This window comes from Podarcis tiliguerta, assembly GCF_965153285.1.
Source record: "Podarcis tiliguerta genome assembly, chromosome: 8".
Classification (NCBI taxonomy): Eukaryota; Metazoa; Chordata; class Lepidosauria; order Squamata; family Lacertidae; genus Podarcis; species Podarcis tiliguerta.
The window spans coordinates 40,638,164-40,654,848 of record NC_139541.1 but is presented as its reverse complement, the minus strand read 5'-3'; the positions used below and the strand labels follow the sequence as shown (position 1 = coordinate 40,654,848).

The 16,685-nt window shown below is 49.5% G+C and overlaps 1 protein-coding gene across 1 annotated transcript in view; it reads right to left on the bottom strand.

Moving 5' to 3' along the window:
• Positions 1 to 1,074: 1,074 nt before the first annotated feature.
• SNTB2 (syntrophin beta 2) overlaps positions 1,075 to 16,685 on the bottom strand; it is a 33,473-nt gene continuing 17,862 nt past the window's right edge. Inside the window, exons 3-7 of the mRNA XM_083454565.1 lie at positions 11,768 to 11,978; positions 9,449 to 9,591; positions 8,413 to 8,609; positions 6,135 to 6,319; positions 1,075 to 5,599 (exon numbers count right to left, since the gene is read on the bottom strand). Of these exons, the coding sequence (XP_083310691.1) occupies positions 5,507 to 5,599; positions 6,135 to 6,319; positions 8,413 to 8,609; positions 9,449 to 9,591; positions 11,768 to 11,978 (829 nt within the window). The 3' untranslated portion in view covers positions 1,075 to 5,506. The remainder of the gene's footprint in view (positions 5,600 to 6,134; positions 6,320 to 8,412; positions 8,610 to 9,448; positions 9,592 to 11,767; positions 11,979 to 16,685) is intronic.

The following is a 16,685-nucleotide window of genomic DNA, read 5'->3' as shown; positions in this document are numbered from 1 at the left end:
GCAGTGTCTCCCCGTTTGTGGAATGCTCTCCCCCCTGGGAGGTTTGGCTGGTGCCTTCATTATATACCTTTAGGCACTGGGTGAGTTATACCTTTAGGCACTGGTTCCTGTTTGACCAGGCCTTTGTACCAGTTTCTAAAATGGGGGAGGGAGGTTTATTGGTTTGTGGTTTTTTTCCCGTTTTTATTATGTATTTTGTGTTGTTATCTTGCATTTACGTTGTGAACTGCCCTGAGATCCATGGATGAAGTATGGTTACACAAATTTAATTTTAATTTAAAAATAAAAGAATATGTTCCAGTCAGCTGAATACTCCAACAAAGTTTCTGGTGTCAGAGGTATCTGGTCCAGGATTATCAGAATATCTAGAGCAGTTCCCCTAAGAGGAAAGGTCGCAATGCATTTGGGTTTTTTAGTTTAGGGGGAATACGGAAACCAAGTGGAGTGCGTGTTGTTTTCTCTTGTAGAATCCAATGGTGTCAATTCAATGAAACCAAATGTGATAAGATTCAGGACTGACAAAAATAACCTATTCACACACCACACAGTTCAGCTATGGAATATGATTTCACAAGATAGTGTGACCCCCAACTTGGATGGCTTTAAAAGGGATTAAACAAATTCATAGAAAAGGCTATCAAAGGCTGCTAAGTTATGATGGCTGCATTCCACCTCCACTGTCGGGAGGCAGCATGCCATTTGCTGGGAATCCCAAGCAGGGAGAGCACTGTTGCATTCAGGTCTTGCTTGCAGGCTTCCCACTAAGGCATGTGGTTGGCCACTGTGAGTACAGATGCTGGGCTAGATAGGGCTTTTGGTCTTAGCCAGCAGGGCTTTTCTGATGTTCTTAAAACTTGCATTGCCCTGGAAGGAAGTATTGAAAGAGGAGATTCTGTAGAGTTAAAGCAGGCGGGAAGGAAGGAGGATGCCCCCCCCCCTTTTCAGGACTTGCCACCTTATCTGTGTCTGTGACCTTAACCATTAGGTCATTTCCTTTTTAGTTACTCTGGAATCCAACTCACTAACATATATTTTTGAAGTCTGTGTTTTCCCACAAAGACACAAGCCAATGAATTAAAACTAAAAGCATAAACACCTTTATTATATACAACATAAAGGTTACAGTCGCCCTTAAGTCACATTTCCATTGTAATGTACAATACTATACAGTTAGCATGTAACTCAAGGGCTGGAGGGTGTCCATGTATTCTCTAGAGAGAGCACATTCCTTTGCTTGTGAAGACCATAAACTGCCCATGCCACTACTTGTTTTATCTGAATTTGGTAACCTGGAGACTCCCATTTGAAATTAAAAACTCAGAAAAAAAGAATTTGTTCTTGTATAAATACCATTTACAAAGAATACAAAAATAACGTACATTTTGGATTGATTGTGGCAGTGTTACTGGCTGTGCCTCAATACCCAAGGTTAGATTCTTTCAAACAGTGTGCACACAAACACAAGCACAAACAGACCTTACACGGGATAAACACAAACATTTATTTGTAGTGGTTTCTGTGCAGATTTCTTGAAGAGATCTTTCAAGAAGTCTCATCTTTGGCACTTGGGGCCTTAAAGTTGCATTTGCCCAAACTGTAAACTCCTGACTGATGTCTATAGCAGAAGGGGAAACCCCAAAACAGGAAAACCCCAGCTGCAGAACAAAGGAAATCAGACAATGGGGGGGGGGTTGCTGATGGGGGAATAAAATTGCCATAAAAAAATTAATACTTTTGCAAGAATCAGGAACCACATCCTTTTACACAAACACAATCTTGTCACTGGGATGGCAAAGTGCAACTCCACAGGGAATTTGATTGTGTGCTCCATGCCCCAATGCTGAAGGGTCAGGAGCAAATGAGGTCCAGGCAATGAATGCAAAGGTTGTACAGACCAAACACCTGTCGTTTTATCGCCACTGCTCAGTGTCCAGATCACAGAAGTGGTTAGCATGGCCCCCACCCCAGCTATGGGAACTATGCCTGGTATGGGAAAAAAACCCAGAGTGCTATACAACTTTGAGGGAAAGTGCTATTAAAAAGGAAGTGTTCAGAGTAGGAACTGCAGGACTACCTGGGCTTTTAATAATTTTGTTTTTAAAAGCCCATCTTGGTTTTTTTTTGTAAGGTCACCTTTCACTGTGATACCAAAGCACCATTTTAAAAAGTTCTGTTAAGGCCAGCCAGAGTATCTTATGTTTATGACTGTGTGTGTTTGGAAACCCCAGACACACATAGCAGCATCTGGTGCTGTCCTGCATCCCACAAGTCACGGTGCAGCTTTTGGTGCAAAACACAAGTGTTGGCAACCACCAGAATCACACTGAATGAAAACTGGGATACCCAAGTGCATTCCAAAGGTCAGAGTACAAGAGATTAAGAAGCCATTTCTGCTCAGAGCGTGCCACTAACCCCAAGCACAGCTTTGGTTTGCCTAATGCATATGTGAATGTGCAGGAAATTGTCTTGTGATAATGCCATGAATGGAAGTGAAGTCAGTATTTGTGAGGTGGTGAGACAAACTCTCCAATGGAGGTAACTTGTCTGGGACAAATAAAAAGTTGGTTTTCATTGCATTCAATAGTTTCTATGTAAGCCGGAAACAATTCCTCTTAAAATTGAGCAGCTAAACTATTAAATAATGAGAGAGGCCTAATATGCTTGTTTGAGTGAATTTCAAACATACAGAAATGAATGCTTCTACCACAACCCAACTGCTATTCTCACACCTATGCAAGAACTACGGTTGTCATCTCCCCACATTGTTGCATTGCCCATAGGCTGGCACCAAAGGTGAGCTCTGTGAAATCTGCTTCCCCACTCCAGCCAACTGGAACAATTGTCAGACAGCCCTTGCTAATGTTGGGATACATACTTTTAATTTTTCACAAGCACAGGCAATAATTGCGCTCCAACTGATTTGCTGCCCATAATTACACAAGAGAGGAACCTTGAAAGTGACCCAAACCCTGCTTGCAACTAAATTCCAGCACACATGCACACTCTAAACCAGTGGTTCCCAGTTAGCTAAGTACTGTGGACTCCCTGTTTTTCAAAAGCCAAGCCATGGCCCCTCTAATTGTGATTTTTTTGTTAGCTCTACGGCAGCTTACGTTATGTGAATGGTGCCACGGACTCCTTGGGTGGGTTACCACCAATTGGGAACCACAGCTCTAAACAAATACGCTCTTTTCTACTGTTCTGTGGGACCATAAGTGGGCAATAGAACAGATGTCTGCTTAATTAGAAAGCTCCGTTAAGCTGTGACTAGCCTTGAGACATCATCAGAATAAAAGTGCACAGGCCTAAGAGGATTTAGGGAGGGACTGAAGTCCTCATCTGTAGCCCCTTCCAATGTCTCCAAGGCCCACCTCCCGCAACACTCGACCACACTTCCCTTTCCTTTCTTCCACAGCACATCCTTCAGAATTCCGCCAAAACACCAAGTCTGCAACTCTACATATTCAGTTAGGACTTTTGCAGGCTGAAGCCACCTTGCTGGGAATAAGCACTCTTTATACAAGAGCCACCACACACACAACCTTTTATCAGATACTCCTCCCAGTCAGTCCCTCTCAAACCTGAGGATGCTACCACCTCAGAGGAACTGCAACTCACAGAAGACCTGGCCCCCTTCTTGCAAAATTTGGTCCGTGGCCAGCTGCTAAGCCAAGCATGATTTGCGTCTTTTAGGCATTGCCCCATGGCTAAATGAGCTTTTTTTTGGAGCATAAGAACACACACTCCCTATCTCTCTTTTACTTGTCTCCTAAAGCCTCAGGCTCAAGCATTTTCAGGGGCCTGTATTATGAACAGGGAAAATGGTTTTCCCCTCTCTCTTTCCTGTCCCGCTCCACCACCTAGGGGAGTGGTTCCCAATTAGCTAAGTACTGCAGACTCCTTGTTTTTCAAAAACCAAGCCATGGACCCCCTACTTTTGGAAATTTTGATATCTCTATGGCAGTTTTAGTTATGAGAATTGGGAACCGCTGGTCTAGGGCTTTGATGAAAGGCTTCTATGTTAGCAAACAGGGCAAATGGACCACCATTCTGCTCTCCTAGGCAATCACTGCAATACTTGAGGCTAAGCTCCACTCTGTTAAGGATGCATGTGGCTCTACTGTGCCCTCTACCTCACCAACCTCTATCCTTGACCCCAATGCTTCTCCCCACCCCTGCAATGGGCTTGTGGTATGAGGGGCGCCCCGCTGGGTTTGCTGGGAAGAGCTGCATGTTCCATGGTTCCATCAATTGCAAAATAAAGTTCCTGGCCTTTATGGCAGCAAAGATCAGGGTGTGTGTGACCATCACATGGTAGAGTTTTGCAAAAACCACAAATGGGGCTGAATAGTGCTTCCTTTCATAAGGCTATTATGTTCTGTTTCACACTGTCATGAATTCCTTCTTCCCCGAGAAGTAGTAGTAAGGTGGAGAGGATTGAGGAGAAACGGACACTCGTTTCGTAAGGGAGAAAGGGGGGAGGGATCACCCTCACCACAGACTTCTTTGATCAGCTTTGGCTTATAAACTGCTGCTGCTCCTTCTCCTGTTGAGGTTAGCTCTTTCCCATTACCACTGTCTTGATCTGCACCACAGCCCTGGGGGGGGGGGGCAAGGGGATTCCAGGTTTCACAGCACCCAAACCCCACCCCACCCGCCCAGAGGAACACAGTGCTCTCAGCCCAGCTCAAAAATGTCGCTGTTTGGCCTGAGCAGGGAACCTAGAACTAAGTAAAGCCGGCCTCTTTTACTGCTCCAGGCCTTCAGAGTCTTGTGGCTCTGAAGTGCATATGCTTCAGTTCTTCAATCTGAGCCGAGCCCTGCAGCATCCCAACTGCCAGAACAAAAGGACCAGGGGAGCTCCCATTTTCAGCCCGTCTCTTGAGGCCCCTGCAGAGGATACAAGCTCCCCCCAAGCTACAAGGCGGGGTTGCCCAACAAGACAGCATTTCCGGCCCAACCAGGCAAACGGCCCAGGGTCCAGCTTGCCACTGCTGCCATGACCGCTCTCCTCTTTCCTTCCTCCACCAAAAGGCACAAGTGGTATAAGGGATATGGGAGAAATGGCTTTGTAATGCCCCAGGTCAGGAGCTGCTCTATTGGCCTGGCAGGACAGCCTCTCCTCTCACCTGCCTTTCGTATGGGGCATGATCCTGAATGGCAAGATGCCAAGACGACGGTGGGGTTTTCGGAGCAATGCCGAACTTGAGGCAGGCAAGGGGGATTGACATGCAGCCTCCCTGGCTGCCTTATTCCCCCCCTCCCCATCTCACTCCTTTGGCCGCCTTTCCATCCTTCAGCTGCTTCTCTCCTAGGAAGGCAGTTCATGCAAGAGCCGCAGCATCCAGCCGAAGCTCATCCAATGGCCTTGTGTGTATAATGCAGCTGCCAATCACAAGTCTTGGTCAAGGCACTGATGCTGGAGAACATCGCAGAGGCAGGACTCGGTGCTGCTACTGCTGTGGTTCGCTGACACTGCCATGTCACCAAGGCCCCTTGGCTCCTCCTACACGAGCAGCCCCAGGCGAGTCACTTTGGCTGACAAGAACGTGTGCAACACAAACACAATGGGTTTGGGGCAGGAGTGCAGCTCCAGAGTCTGGGGGAGAAGAAGCACACAATGAGGTCACTACTTTGCACATGAGCTAATTTTTTGCACATGTTTTTAATTGCAAGTTTTTATTTTTTTTCTATTAATTTATTATTTTTCAATTGATATTAATTACTATTAATATTAATAGAAAACTTAATAGAAAATAGTAATTAGTATTAGTTACTAATTAATATTAATGAAATGTTACTCTTTCATCTATTAATCATTTCCCATGAAGCCACCCCCGCCAGTAATTTATTATATGATTTAAAAATTACTTAAAATTGCTGCATATACAAGAGCAGATAAAACAGGTTTTAATAGGAACCTTTAAGTACATAGTGTATTTTTGGTTTCTATGGAAGCCACCCAGAGTGGCTGGGGAAACCCAGCCAGATGGGCGGGGTACAAATAATAAATTATTATTATTATTGTTGTTGTTGTTGTTGTTGTTGTTGTTGTTGTTGTTGTTGTTGTTATAGATGCAGCCCATTTAAATCATTTGCCCTTACACCAGCTGTGGCCCAGGCCCTCTACTCACCAGTTCCCCTTCCGGTCCCCCAAAATCCAAGTAGAGGTTCCTGATGCCATCATCCGCAGACATTCTTAGCCTCTCGAAAGGGTATCGGAAAAGGATACTGGCAGAGCCTGCCTCTTCCTTGGAAATAATGAAGCCGTTTTCATAGTGGATGATGAGGCGGACCTCCTGGGCATTCAGGACACACCCTAGAACATGAAAACGCAAATTGTCATTGGACACAGGGTGGCACACATCCTTCCAGGTCAAGTTGCTTCCTCAGTACACACACACACAGAGCGGAGCAGAGTTTCCCCCTTATGTCCTTCCATCACAGCCAGCAATATGTTCAGCTAGATGGTGGCAGAAGACAGCTTGCTTGTCTTGGTCTGGGTCACCCAGGTTCTGATTTTATCCCATTCTATATGCTTTTAGGTTTGGGAAGTCACTTGGAGACTTCTTAATATGTCAAGAGACTAATAAACCAAATTGAATAAATAATAAAATTCTTTTGCCATCAAGCTCACCAATTCCCATTCATGATAGATCCCATAAATTTTTGTTTGTTGCTCTTACAAGGTTGTTCTATTGGTTTTAGGGTGCATTTTTGTTTTAATGATGCTGTTTGTTTGTTTTAAATATTAAGCTGTTGATAAATGCTAACAAACAAATACAGTGGTACCTCAGGTTAAGTACTTAATTCGTTCCGGGGGTCCATTCTCAACCTGAAACTGGTCTTAACCTGAAGCACCACTTTAGCTAATGGGGCCTCCTGCTGCCGCCGTGCCCGATTTCTGTTCTTATCCTGAAGCAAAGTTCTTAACCTGAAGCACTATTTCTGGGTTAGCGGAGTGTGTAACCTGAAGCGTATGTAACCCGAGGTACCACTGTACATTACATACATACTAAACCACCCCAAATATAGTGTGGACCTTCTTACTAGCCCAGGGGTGGGGATCTGAGGCTCCTTCAATTGTTGCTGGACTACAGCAACTCTCTTCATCCCTGACCAGGCTGGCTGCTGGGAATCAGAAGGCCACAAATGTTCCCCTGTCTGTTACATACTTCGCAAAAATGAAGGCCAGAAATGATGCATGTCAAAACTGCTAAGTGGCACTTCAAGTGATGAGGGTCACAGACCATTTGCTGCACGCCAACCAATGCCTGCGCAAGTTGTGTCTGGCAGCAAATATTGCAGCTAGGTCAGCCATGTGCTCCTAAAAGCAGTTACCTCTGAAGTTCCACTTGCCTCACTGACACAAAATCAGATAATGTCGGCCAACTATCGCCAACCGGGTGCCCTCCAAAAGTTTTGGACTGCGATTCACATCAACCTGGCTCATGGAAGACTCCTCATGCCACAGCCAGCAGAGTGTTAGCAATGAAGCATTCCTGTGCAGAACGGGTGCTGTTCTCTTACAAACTCTAGAGGGAGCTTGAGACCTGGGAATCAGCTCTGAGAGCCTTCTAAAAGAACAACAGAGAAGCCAAGAGCCCAAAGAGTTCCCTGGGATCTTCCTCCTTCAACAGCTTGCAGCGCCAAAGCCTGGCTTTTCAAAGTGTTCTGAGACAATGCTTATGCAGGCCTGAGCTATATGACTCCTCTTTCCTCTGTTCTGAAAGCATCAGGAACAAAAGCTCCTCTCTCCCCGGTGCTCGGCTCCCTCCCAGCAGATAGAGTTACAGGCGTCTTCATCTTGCATAAGTGGGGTTGAGCCAAGGTGTTTTCAAAGGCTCAGACTAGCTTACCTGACAGCAGAGGATTACATACACACCTTGCTCCCCCCCTCAAATATTCTGAGCTCATCCAGACTTCTACCAAGCAACCAGTCTAACCATCGGTCTTCATCAACGCAAACAGCTGTACTCTCCTCTCACTAACCACAATGGCTCTGTTCTCCCACCAGCTACAGGATGCCTCTGCATACCATTTGCTGGAATCATGAGTTGAGAGAGCACTGATGTTGCACTCAGGTCCAGTTTCCTTTTAGGGATCCTGGCTGGCTACTGTGAGAACAGAACCCTAGATTAAATATGCCTCTGGGTAGCTTTTACTGGCACCAACACCCCAATGATCACATTTCAGCCTGGCTTGAGTGTTTAAGTTTTGCCTTGGAAAATGCACCCTTCAAGAGCAAAAGCATCATTCTCTTCTCCTGTTGAGCTTGGAAGACAAACACTGCAAGGCCTGGGTTCCCCAGCTGCTCAAGGCAGCAAATGGGCCAAGCCTCCACCCTGCCCAGGCAGCTCAGGCAAGAATCCCAAACCAGGCTTCAGAGAGGCAGGGCTGCTGGCCACTTACCTAAAGACACCTCCTTGACCAGCTCTGCAGCAGCGTGGCAGCCTTGCACCAGTATTCTGGTCCAGGAGGAGAGGTCCCGATGAGTCTCCACGCGGAAGATGTGCATGGCAATGCCCTGGCGGCAGCCCGTCCGCGTGGCAAAGCTGAGGTCCGATCCCATGCAGGGTGATCTGCGGCCTGAGCCAGAATGCACTAGCCTGCAGGAGGAGGAGGAGGAAGGTTTTTTGGTCAACAAGAGCAAGCAGAAACCACTCCTGTGAAACTCCCCCACCCATAAAAACCTGGAAAGTCATCCAGAAATCCACCTGACAGACTCAACAAGTGGCTGCAAACCTGGCACAGGAGAGAAACCCCTACAGTTCCTGGATGTGGGAGGTGGGAAAGGGCCGGTTCCGAAGCTGCAGGGTCTGAGGCCTGAGAATCTCTCTCCAACCAGTTTTGGCTGGAGGGATGGTTTGGGAGGGACCCTAATTGAATCCAGCTGCTGCACGCTGCCAGAAACCTCTGCCAGCAGCCACACCTCTTGGGGGCTTGCAGGGGAGGCTTCCAACGGGTGGCGGGAACACAACTAGCTTGGCGGCGGCAGTTGCCAGGGCAGGCAATGTGGCAGGAGCCTGCCCAGACAGGGAGAGCCTCTTGCAAGTTGTCAGCCCACCCACCCCTAACTCTCCAGCAGGATCACAGAACTGCCAAGTTTTTGTCTCAGCCAGCCCACCCCCGATGGCAAAAGGCCAAGCATGGTAGGGGCAAGCCAACTCTCTCCTCAGATCTCTCCCACCCCCCACCATCACCCTTGGTATGCACACACAGCTTGGGCTCACACTCAGAGTGGTATCAACATGATCCATTAATTTCAAAGGGTCACACTTTGTTGACTACCACCCTTGGACTTTATATGTCAGTCAGTTTGTTGATTTGTTTGCAAGGCTGTCTTAATCTGCTCTTCCCCTGGCATCTGGTCTCAAGGGCATCTCTGTTCACAGATTGGCAGTCTCCACACTCTTCCTCTTACAGAGTCACCTGTTTGCTCCCTTACCTGGTGGCAACAAGCGGGTAGCTGTGGCACGGGGAGGCCCAGGCATCTCTTGTCCATGGCATGCAGTCATAGAGCAGCAAGTCCTTCTCTGTCACGGCCAAGAGAGCTGGCCGCCACTGCTGCCGGCCTCCATCCAGCCGGGCCTATGGGAAGACAAGAGGGAAAGGGGGCGGGTTGTTGGCAGTCCATCTCCATGAGCAAAGCAAGCAAGGATTTGGGGGAAGAACATAAGGGGTGGAGAACACACCCTTCTGAAGGGACCTGCCAGGAAGAACAGAGTGCAGGAGGGAGGTGACTGGCCTTGCAAGCCTATGAGGAACTGTAGAGACAGGAATATTTTGTTCCCACCCCAAGGCCGGATCTGGATCCTGAAAGTCACTCTCCCACACGGCTCTCAGGCTTTGAGAACACAGGAGCCTTTTAATCAAAGCTCTGCTCCCATTTTTTTTCCTTTTACTCCATAATAAGGAAATGAATTGCAATCCTGTGTTGTATGTATCTTGCAACACAGGGTGCTTCCTTCTGCAGAGTCAGACCCTTGGGTCCATCTAGCTCAGTACTGCCTGCACTGACTGGCAGCAGTGGCTCCTCTGAGTTTCAGGCAGGGAGTCTCTCTCGGTCCTATCTGGAAATGCCATCAGGGATTGAACCTGGGACATTCGGCATGCAACACTGACGGGGCAGGGCTCCTTTTACTCACATTTCCTCCCTGCCCCAATCTTTCAGGCACTTCAAAGCTGGCAAACAGAAGGTGGAGGGTAGAAGTACCAGAAGTGGAGGGTACCCTTGGTGTTTGCATGTGTTCCATACCACCCCCTTGTGCTATGGGACAGAAGACCAGGAACTGGAGCTGCTGTGCTAGGAATTGCCAGTTGCTGCTAGCAGAATGCAAGGCAGCCACAGAGCCAGGATTTCACCCTGCGGCACCTAAGTACCAGCCTACCTCCTCCTCCAGTCTAGGCTCCTATTTCTCTCCCACTGCCTGCCAGGCTCTCCTGCACCTTCCATGGCACAAGTCAGACGTATCCCAGGAAACAAGCAACAGGTCTCACTTCATTGCAAAGCAAGGCTGGGCCCTGCCTGTTGCCCTTGGCATGGAGCCATGCCTGGTTGGACAGGAAGCTGGGGCTGTTGCTGCCTCTTCCTAGGTACAGGAATCCAGCCCTATAGAAAGGCTAGATCCCAAGATGCTGACAGCAGATTCCTTCTGCAGGGTTCAAGGCAGCAGTGGAAATAATGGGAAGGATGAAAGCTACCACAAACACCCTCCGCCCTGCACAACAATAACTTGAAGGACACGATTCTGCACGTGCAAAACACATTTAAAGCTCCATCTGCAGTAAAAGAAGAGTGTGTTGTTGTGGCATCAGATTATCCAAGCAACTGCTTACATTGTTGACTGAAGGTGGTGGGTGCGAGCACAAAAACTGAGGGCTGGGGTGGCTCAAAACCAAGAGGAAGCCATGCTAACTTGTTGCAGCAAAACACCTAGGGTCTAGTGACACCTTAAAACAGCTTTCCCCAGCCTGGTGCCTTCCAGATAGTTGGGGTGACAACTCCCATCAGCCCCGGGCCAGCAGGGCCATATGACCCAGGGGCTGATGGGAGGTGGAGCCCAAAACTAACATGCAGGCTGAGGCTCATGAGAGCCACCAAGTCAGCAAAGGCTGTCCCAGAGAGTCTGAGGGGCCAGGGCAGTGCTGGGTCCACCTACTCTGAAAAGGGCAGAGACAGACGGGTCCCCCCCCCCCCCGCTCTCCTCCCCCAGGGGTTAACAAGCCTAAGCAGGGAAACAAGGCAGCAGAAACAGACTAGAGCAAGGTGTGCAAATGTAACAATACTGAGACAAAGTGCCCAGGGCACAGCAGCTCCCAGACTCCTTTCAGCCTTGAAATGATACATCCAACAGCCTGAATACAGAACAGGGATTTTCCCACCAATGGCAGAGCCTCTTCCGAGCATCCCACCCTCCACCCGATGCATTTTTCAAGTTCACTGCGGGAGGAAGCTCAGCCAAGGACTTCTGTGTTGGGCTGGGCAGTGAGGAGAAGAGTGTTCTCCCCTCACAAGCACCATGGGCAGGAGGAGGTACCAGATATTACATGTCCAGTCACCAGCTGACATCTCTCCTAAAAGGTGGGAGGGAAGCAAGATAGGTCGGCCACCGTGAGACCATGATGCTGAACTAGATGGGTCACTGGCCTGATCCAGCATGCTCTTCTTATGTTCAGGCCGTCAATAACGCCCCACTGCAATCCCAAAGAGCTTTTGAACCTCCACTGCACAGAGCCACACAGAGCTTCCAGTCTCCTGGCCCACCTGTTCCGCCAACCACGCGATGTGCTTGACCTCCTTGCTGCTCCCCGGCGTGTTGCTGGTGGCCAGCATGGCATTGAGCTCGGCCAGGACTTGCGGGAGGAGAGCCATGATGTTGGTGTGGATGGCCATGAACCAGGAGTGTGCCGTGGCCGTGTCCTTGCAGCGGAGGATCAGGGTGTTCCGGCTGTCAGGCGAGTGCAACTCTATCAACCTGCGCAGGGAAGGAAGGAAGGAAGGGCAGGATGAACTTAGTGGGGAGGCTGCCAGAAGAAATGGTCTGGACTGCCAAGTGCCTGCAGGAATCTGACTTCTACCAAATGCCACCACTGGTCCATCTATCTCAGTACCACTTGTGCTGGTAGTAGCAATGGTCTTCCAGGATTTCGGAACAGGGAGTCCTTCCTTCTCAGCCCTGCCTGGAGATGCCAGGGATTGAATCTGCGACCTTCTGGATGCACATCATAAGCTCTGCCACTGATCTCCAGCTCCTTCCCCAAAGAGGACCCATCCTCACAGGAGAGCTGAGCAATTGGAGTCAGCACAGAATCAATGGTTAAGTAGTCAAGGGGCCAAATGCAGCCCTCTAGGCCTCTGCACCTGGCTCTCAAAACCCTCCCCTGGCCAGGCCTCTCATTGCCCCTTCTTCACTGCGTCCTCAAGAGTACTTGCTTGGCCAGAAATGTGTCCTTAAACCGTGGGGAAGCCTCTTTCTTGCCCAGAGCTAGATAGGGGTGTGCATGTGTGTGCGTGCACAAACGAGCCTACTACAAAAAAGCAACACTCACATTTTTTGCTCTCCCCACTTATTCCTCTGGTTTTGCCCACCACTGCCAATTGGCCCTCAGAAGGTTGCTCACGAGGGAATGTGGCCCTTGGGCTGAAAAGGGGCTGCAACATATTTGCTCATGATTGCTAAAGGGTGTCTAAGGAGAAGCAACAGTCCCGGTTAGGAGGTGGCGGCAGTAAGGCCTTAGCTCCCAGTCCTGAGGGGCAGAATTAGGTGGAGTGTGGCCTTGAGCACTCTGCTGGCTTCTTCTTGAGGGCAACGATCATACCCAGGCCCATCCCTGGCTACACTCACATATACCACCAAAGAGCATGGGTGCCGGGCATCCAGCCTGCCCTCCCCCACCAGAAAGTGACAGCAACCTTGCTGCTTGCTCTACCCACCTCTTGGCAGATGGAGAAGCTGCAGCCAGAGCCCTTAATGGCAGCCTCCACCCTCCAGCAGACCCACCTCTTGGCAGCTAAAGCAAAGTGGAGAAGGCGGGAATTCATGAGCCGGGTTTATTCACTTAACTGCTGCTTCCTTGTACTCAACAGCATACCCTAGCAGAGGGAGACCAAAGACTCTGTCACCTTCCTTCTTCCCCCACCATTTGGTGATCTGGGGCATTGGAGCTGTGTAAAAGCCTTCTACGTAGGTTACTTCTCCATGAATGAGTGGCTGCTACGGGGCTATGTAATTGATTTTACACTTTGCACACAAATAGGAAGAGGCGATAGCTTGTCTGACCCGATGGGACTTGCAGCAACCTGCAAAGAGAACTCTGTTCACTCCTCCCTTTGGCCAGGTAAGCTCCAAAGGAGAAGCTACTTTTGGCTCAGGCTGCAGAACATGCTTCTCGCAAGCAGTTGCTTCTGGGTGACTGCCTGCCTGTCCCACTCGGAACATAGGAGGGATTTCGACTGGGCCAAACCATCTCCCAGGGTCACTGTTTAGGGAAAAAATGAAGTGCGGAACACACAAGAAAAAGGCGGTAAGACATGGCAAAGTCCACTCTCCCTGCATGGCCTCCAGAGATGTATCAGCTGCTGCGTACATCTCAATCTGCCAAGGGAAGGTGTTAAGACAGCACTGCAGCACTTTGAGGAGGAACATGCTACAAGGCGGGCAGTTTGAGGGGCTTAATCCCAGCCACGTGGTCCAACTGCCACTATGGATCCATCAAGCATTATGACTGCCCAAGGAAAGCCAAGCACTGCATCCGTGTGGCAAGTGAAATTTTTGCACTTCCATTAGTGAAATTTAGGGTGTGCCACCTGAAATGCATGGCAAACAGCAGGAGTCAAGGAGCAAAAATGGTCAAAACTGTTTGGGGGAATTTGTACTATCTAGGAGCCAAAAGCCTAGCACCAACCTTCTTCAGCCTATTAAGAGATCTGATAAGCCAAACTGGAAATGTTGCAAAATCGACTCCGCTCTCCAGATCACTGGCAAAGGCTGCAGCTGCTTCTCCAACCCAGTTGGAGGCCCTGCCCTGCTTCCCCCATCCTCGTGTCAAGCTAACCTCCTGGGGAAACAGATTTTGCTTGCTCCACCCCAGCTCCACCCACAATAATTTCACTCCTGTTTGGGTTGATTGGATAAGGGCAAACACAGCAGAAAGGTAACCTCTTCCCCTGGGATTATTCTGCTAATCCGCCAACAGGGTTGCAAAAGACTCTCTCTGCTCTCTGAGCGATCTCTCCAGACCAAGTGGGGGGGGGCAGGGAAGATGAGAGGGGCACTCTAGATGGTTCAAGATGGTTGACCCTCCCCCCCAAGGAAGAGTAGCCACCCATCACAACAGGAACAGTTGGCAGCTTGTGTGACGGCGATGCAATTAAGTGCTTTCATTTATAAGCAACAAACATTTTGCCTTTCAAGTGAAGACCAAAGGTGTGCAGATAGAAAGGCAGGTAAAGCCCCAGTCAGGCACCACAGGGGAGCTGAGCAGGACTTGCCACAACCAGGGACTTGGGCTGCAGCCCCCAACTCTGCCTCCCTACCTGCCACACACACCATGGCTGATAGAAGCAGAGGATTCTGCATTGCATATACATTCCGAAATGAATCACTGATTCAGCTCACAGAATCCAGCCCTTTTTTGGTGCAGAAAATGCAACCTCGCCTCTGCAGCCTTGCAGATTCAACTGCTTCGCTGTGCACACCTCTAGAGGAGTGAAGATCAGGGTAGGGAAGCTACAGAGGCAGTGGGAAAACAAACTCCCCCAGCAGCCAGCACAGCCAGTGGTCAGGGATGATGGAAGCACCAGCCCACCAGCACTAGGAGGAAGGTCACAGCCTCTCTCTAACCCTGAGCTTAAAGGAGCCATCCTGACTGCCCTCCGCTGCTCTTGCAGTGCTCTCCGACCCTGAAGGCATCAGCGCCTCCTTACAGTCAGCGTTACAGGGCTGTCATCCACTGGAAAGATCTGGAGCAAGTAAGGCCCATGCCATGAGAGTGTCAGGGACAAGCTTCACTTAGAGGCTCTGAATCAAGATGGCTTTTTGTACCCCCAGGGAACACGCAAGCAGCCTGGAGTCTGCAGAGTGTCTGGCTGCTTTGCAAGGAAGTCTTTTATTGGAACCGGAGTGTCTTGGCTGCTTTCTTGAGGCAGGGAGAGTGTGGAAAGCTGCCCACGTACAGCCCAGGCTCAAGAGCTGACAGGAAGTGACTTGCCCAGGTGGTAACAGCTGATGCCAAACAGAAAATGTCAAGGGAAGGAAGAATCTGCCATGCAGGTAGGCTCTACAAGCTGCAACCTGCCTACTTTCAAAGCACTTGACCTCAACCATGAAGCAACAAAGGAGGGCTATTTCCACAAGAAAGCATTTGTGGAAACCTAGCTCTGGACATCTGCCTCTTTCCATCTCCCCTGCACTCAAACACTGCATATCTTTGCTTTTGGGACAGTGAGCTGGTTTTCTAAGCCCTCCTTGCTCATGGCTTGGCTAGGCTACAACCTGCCATTGCCCCCACCATAATATGGCCCTGGTGGCTGGGGCTGCTGGTCCAACAACACCTGGAGGGTACCAGGCTGAAAAAGGCTGCTACACACACCAATTAAGAACCAAGTCTGCGGAGTCCGAGCATTAAACTGCAGTAAGGCAGTATATAAACGCAACAAATGAACAAATCACTTTTATGCTAAATATTGTTTTATTCTCTTCTTGGATTCTTTGGACAGCTATGAATGTCCTCCTGGACTAAAGAGTGTGGGATGAAGCACATGCTCAGTTAGGTATGAGAAGTCTTCAGGCTTGCGGGATCTATTTTGGATTTTGAAAGGATCCCAAGGCTCACCAGTGACAGCCAGGTGTAAAACAGTGGCAGCAATGGATGGGATGGGGGGGAGAGACATGGTCAGGAAAGGGGGGGCCCACAGGGGCTATACCCATGCTTTACTTTTTGCTGTCTGTACCAGAGCTCAGCTCACAGCCCTTTCAGGCACAAAAACAACAACCCATTCCTGCTTTCCCTCCCCCCCCCCCACCAACTTTTCAGCCTCTCTTTGTTTTAACAGCCTAGTTTACAAGAGGAAAAGCCTTTTTGCTGCTGTTTCTTATCCCCTTTTTTAACTTTTGCTACTCTACTTCAAGTCATCCAGAGATCCTGACCCTCCTGCTGCCTGTTCTGTCTCCAAATAAAAACAAGAACCTTCCGGTGAGAGACTGGGGGAGGAGGCGAAAGAGAAACAGCAGCCTTGCAAGGGCGGAGGTGGCGGGGTGGGGGGAGGACATTATCTGTCTGCCTGGGTCTGCCCCGAGCAGGGCTTTCTTTGCCACTCGGAAGAGAACCTTCCATCAGTCAGCGGGCCGTTGCCTAGCGCTGCAGAAAAGGGTGCAAAGGCAACCTGGAAGGCAGCCAGGCCCCAGACCGCAAGCAGAGCAGGGAGGGGGAAGCGGCACAGCGTGGAGGTCCCTGGCAAGCCGCCCAAAGGCCAGGAGTTTCCTGCAAAGGGCACTTGCAATTAGTTGGGTGAATGAATCAGGAGCCTGCGGTCTCCTCTTTGCGGCCTGCCTTGCCCTCCCCTTCCCCCTCCGCTGCTGCAAGAGCTGCCCCAGCCAGCTGAAACTCAACACCCAGCAAAGGAACGTGAGGATGAACCGACACTTCCTCTATGGCCTGTGTGTGTGTGTGTGTGTGTGTGT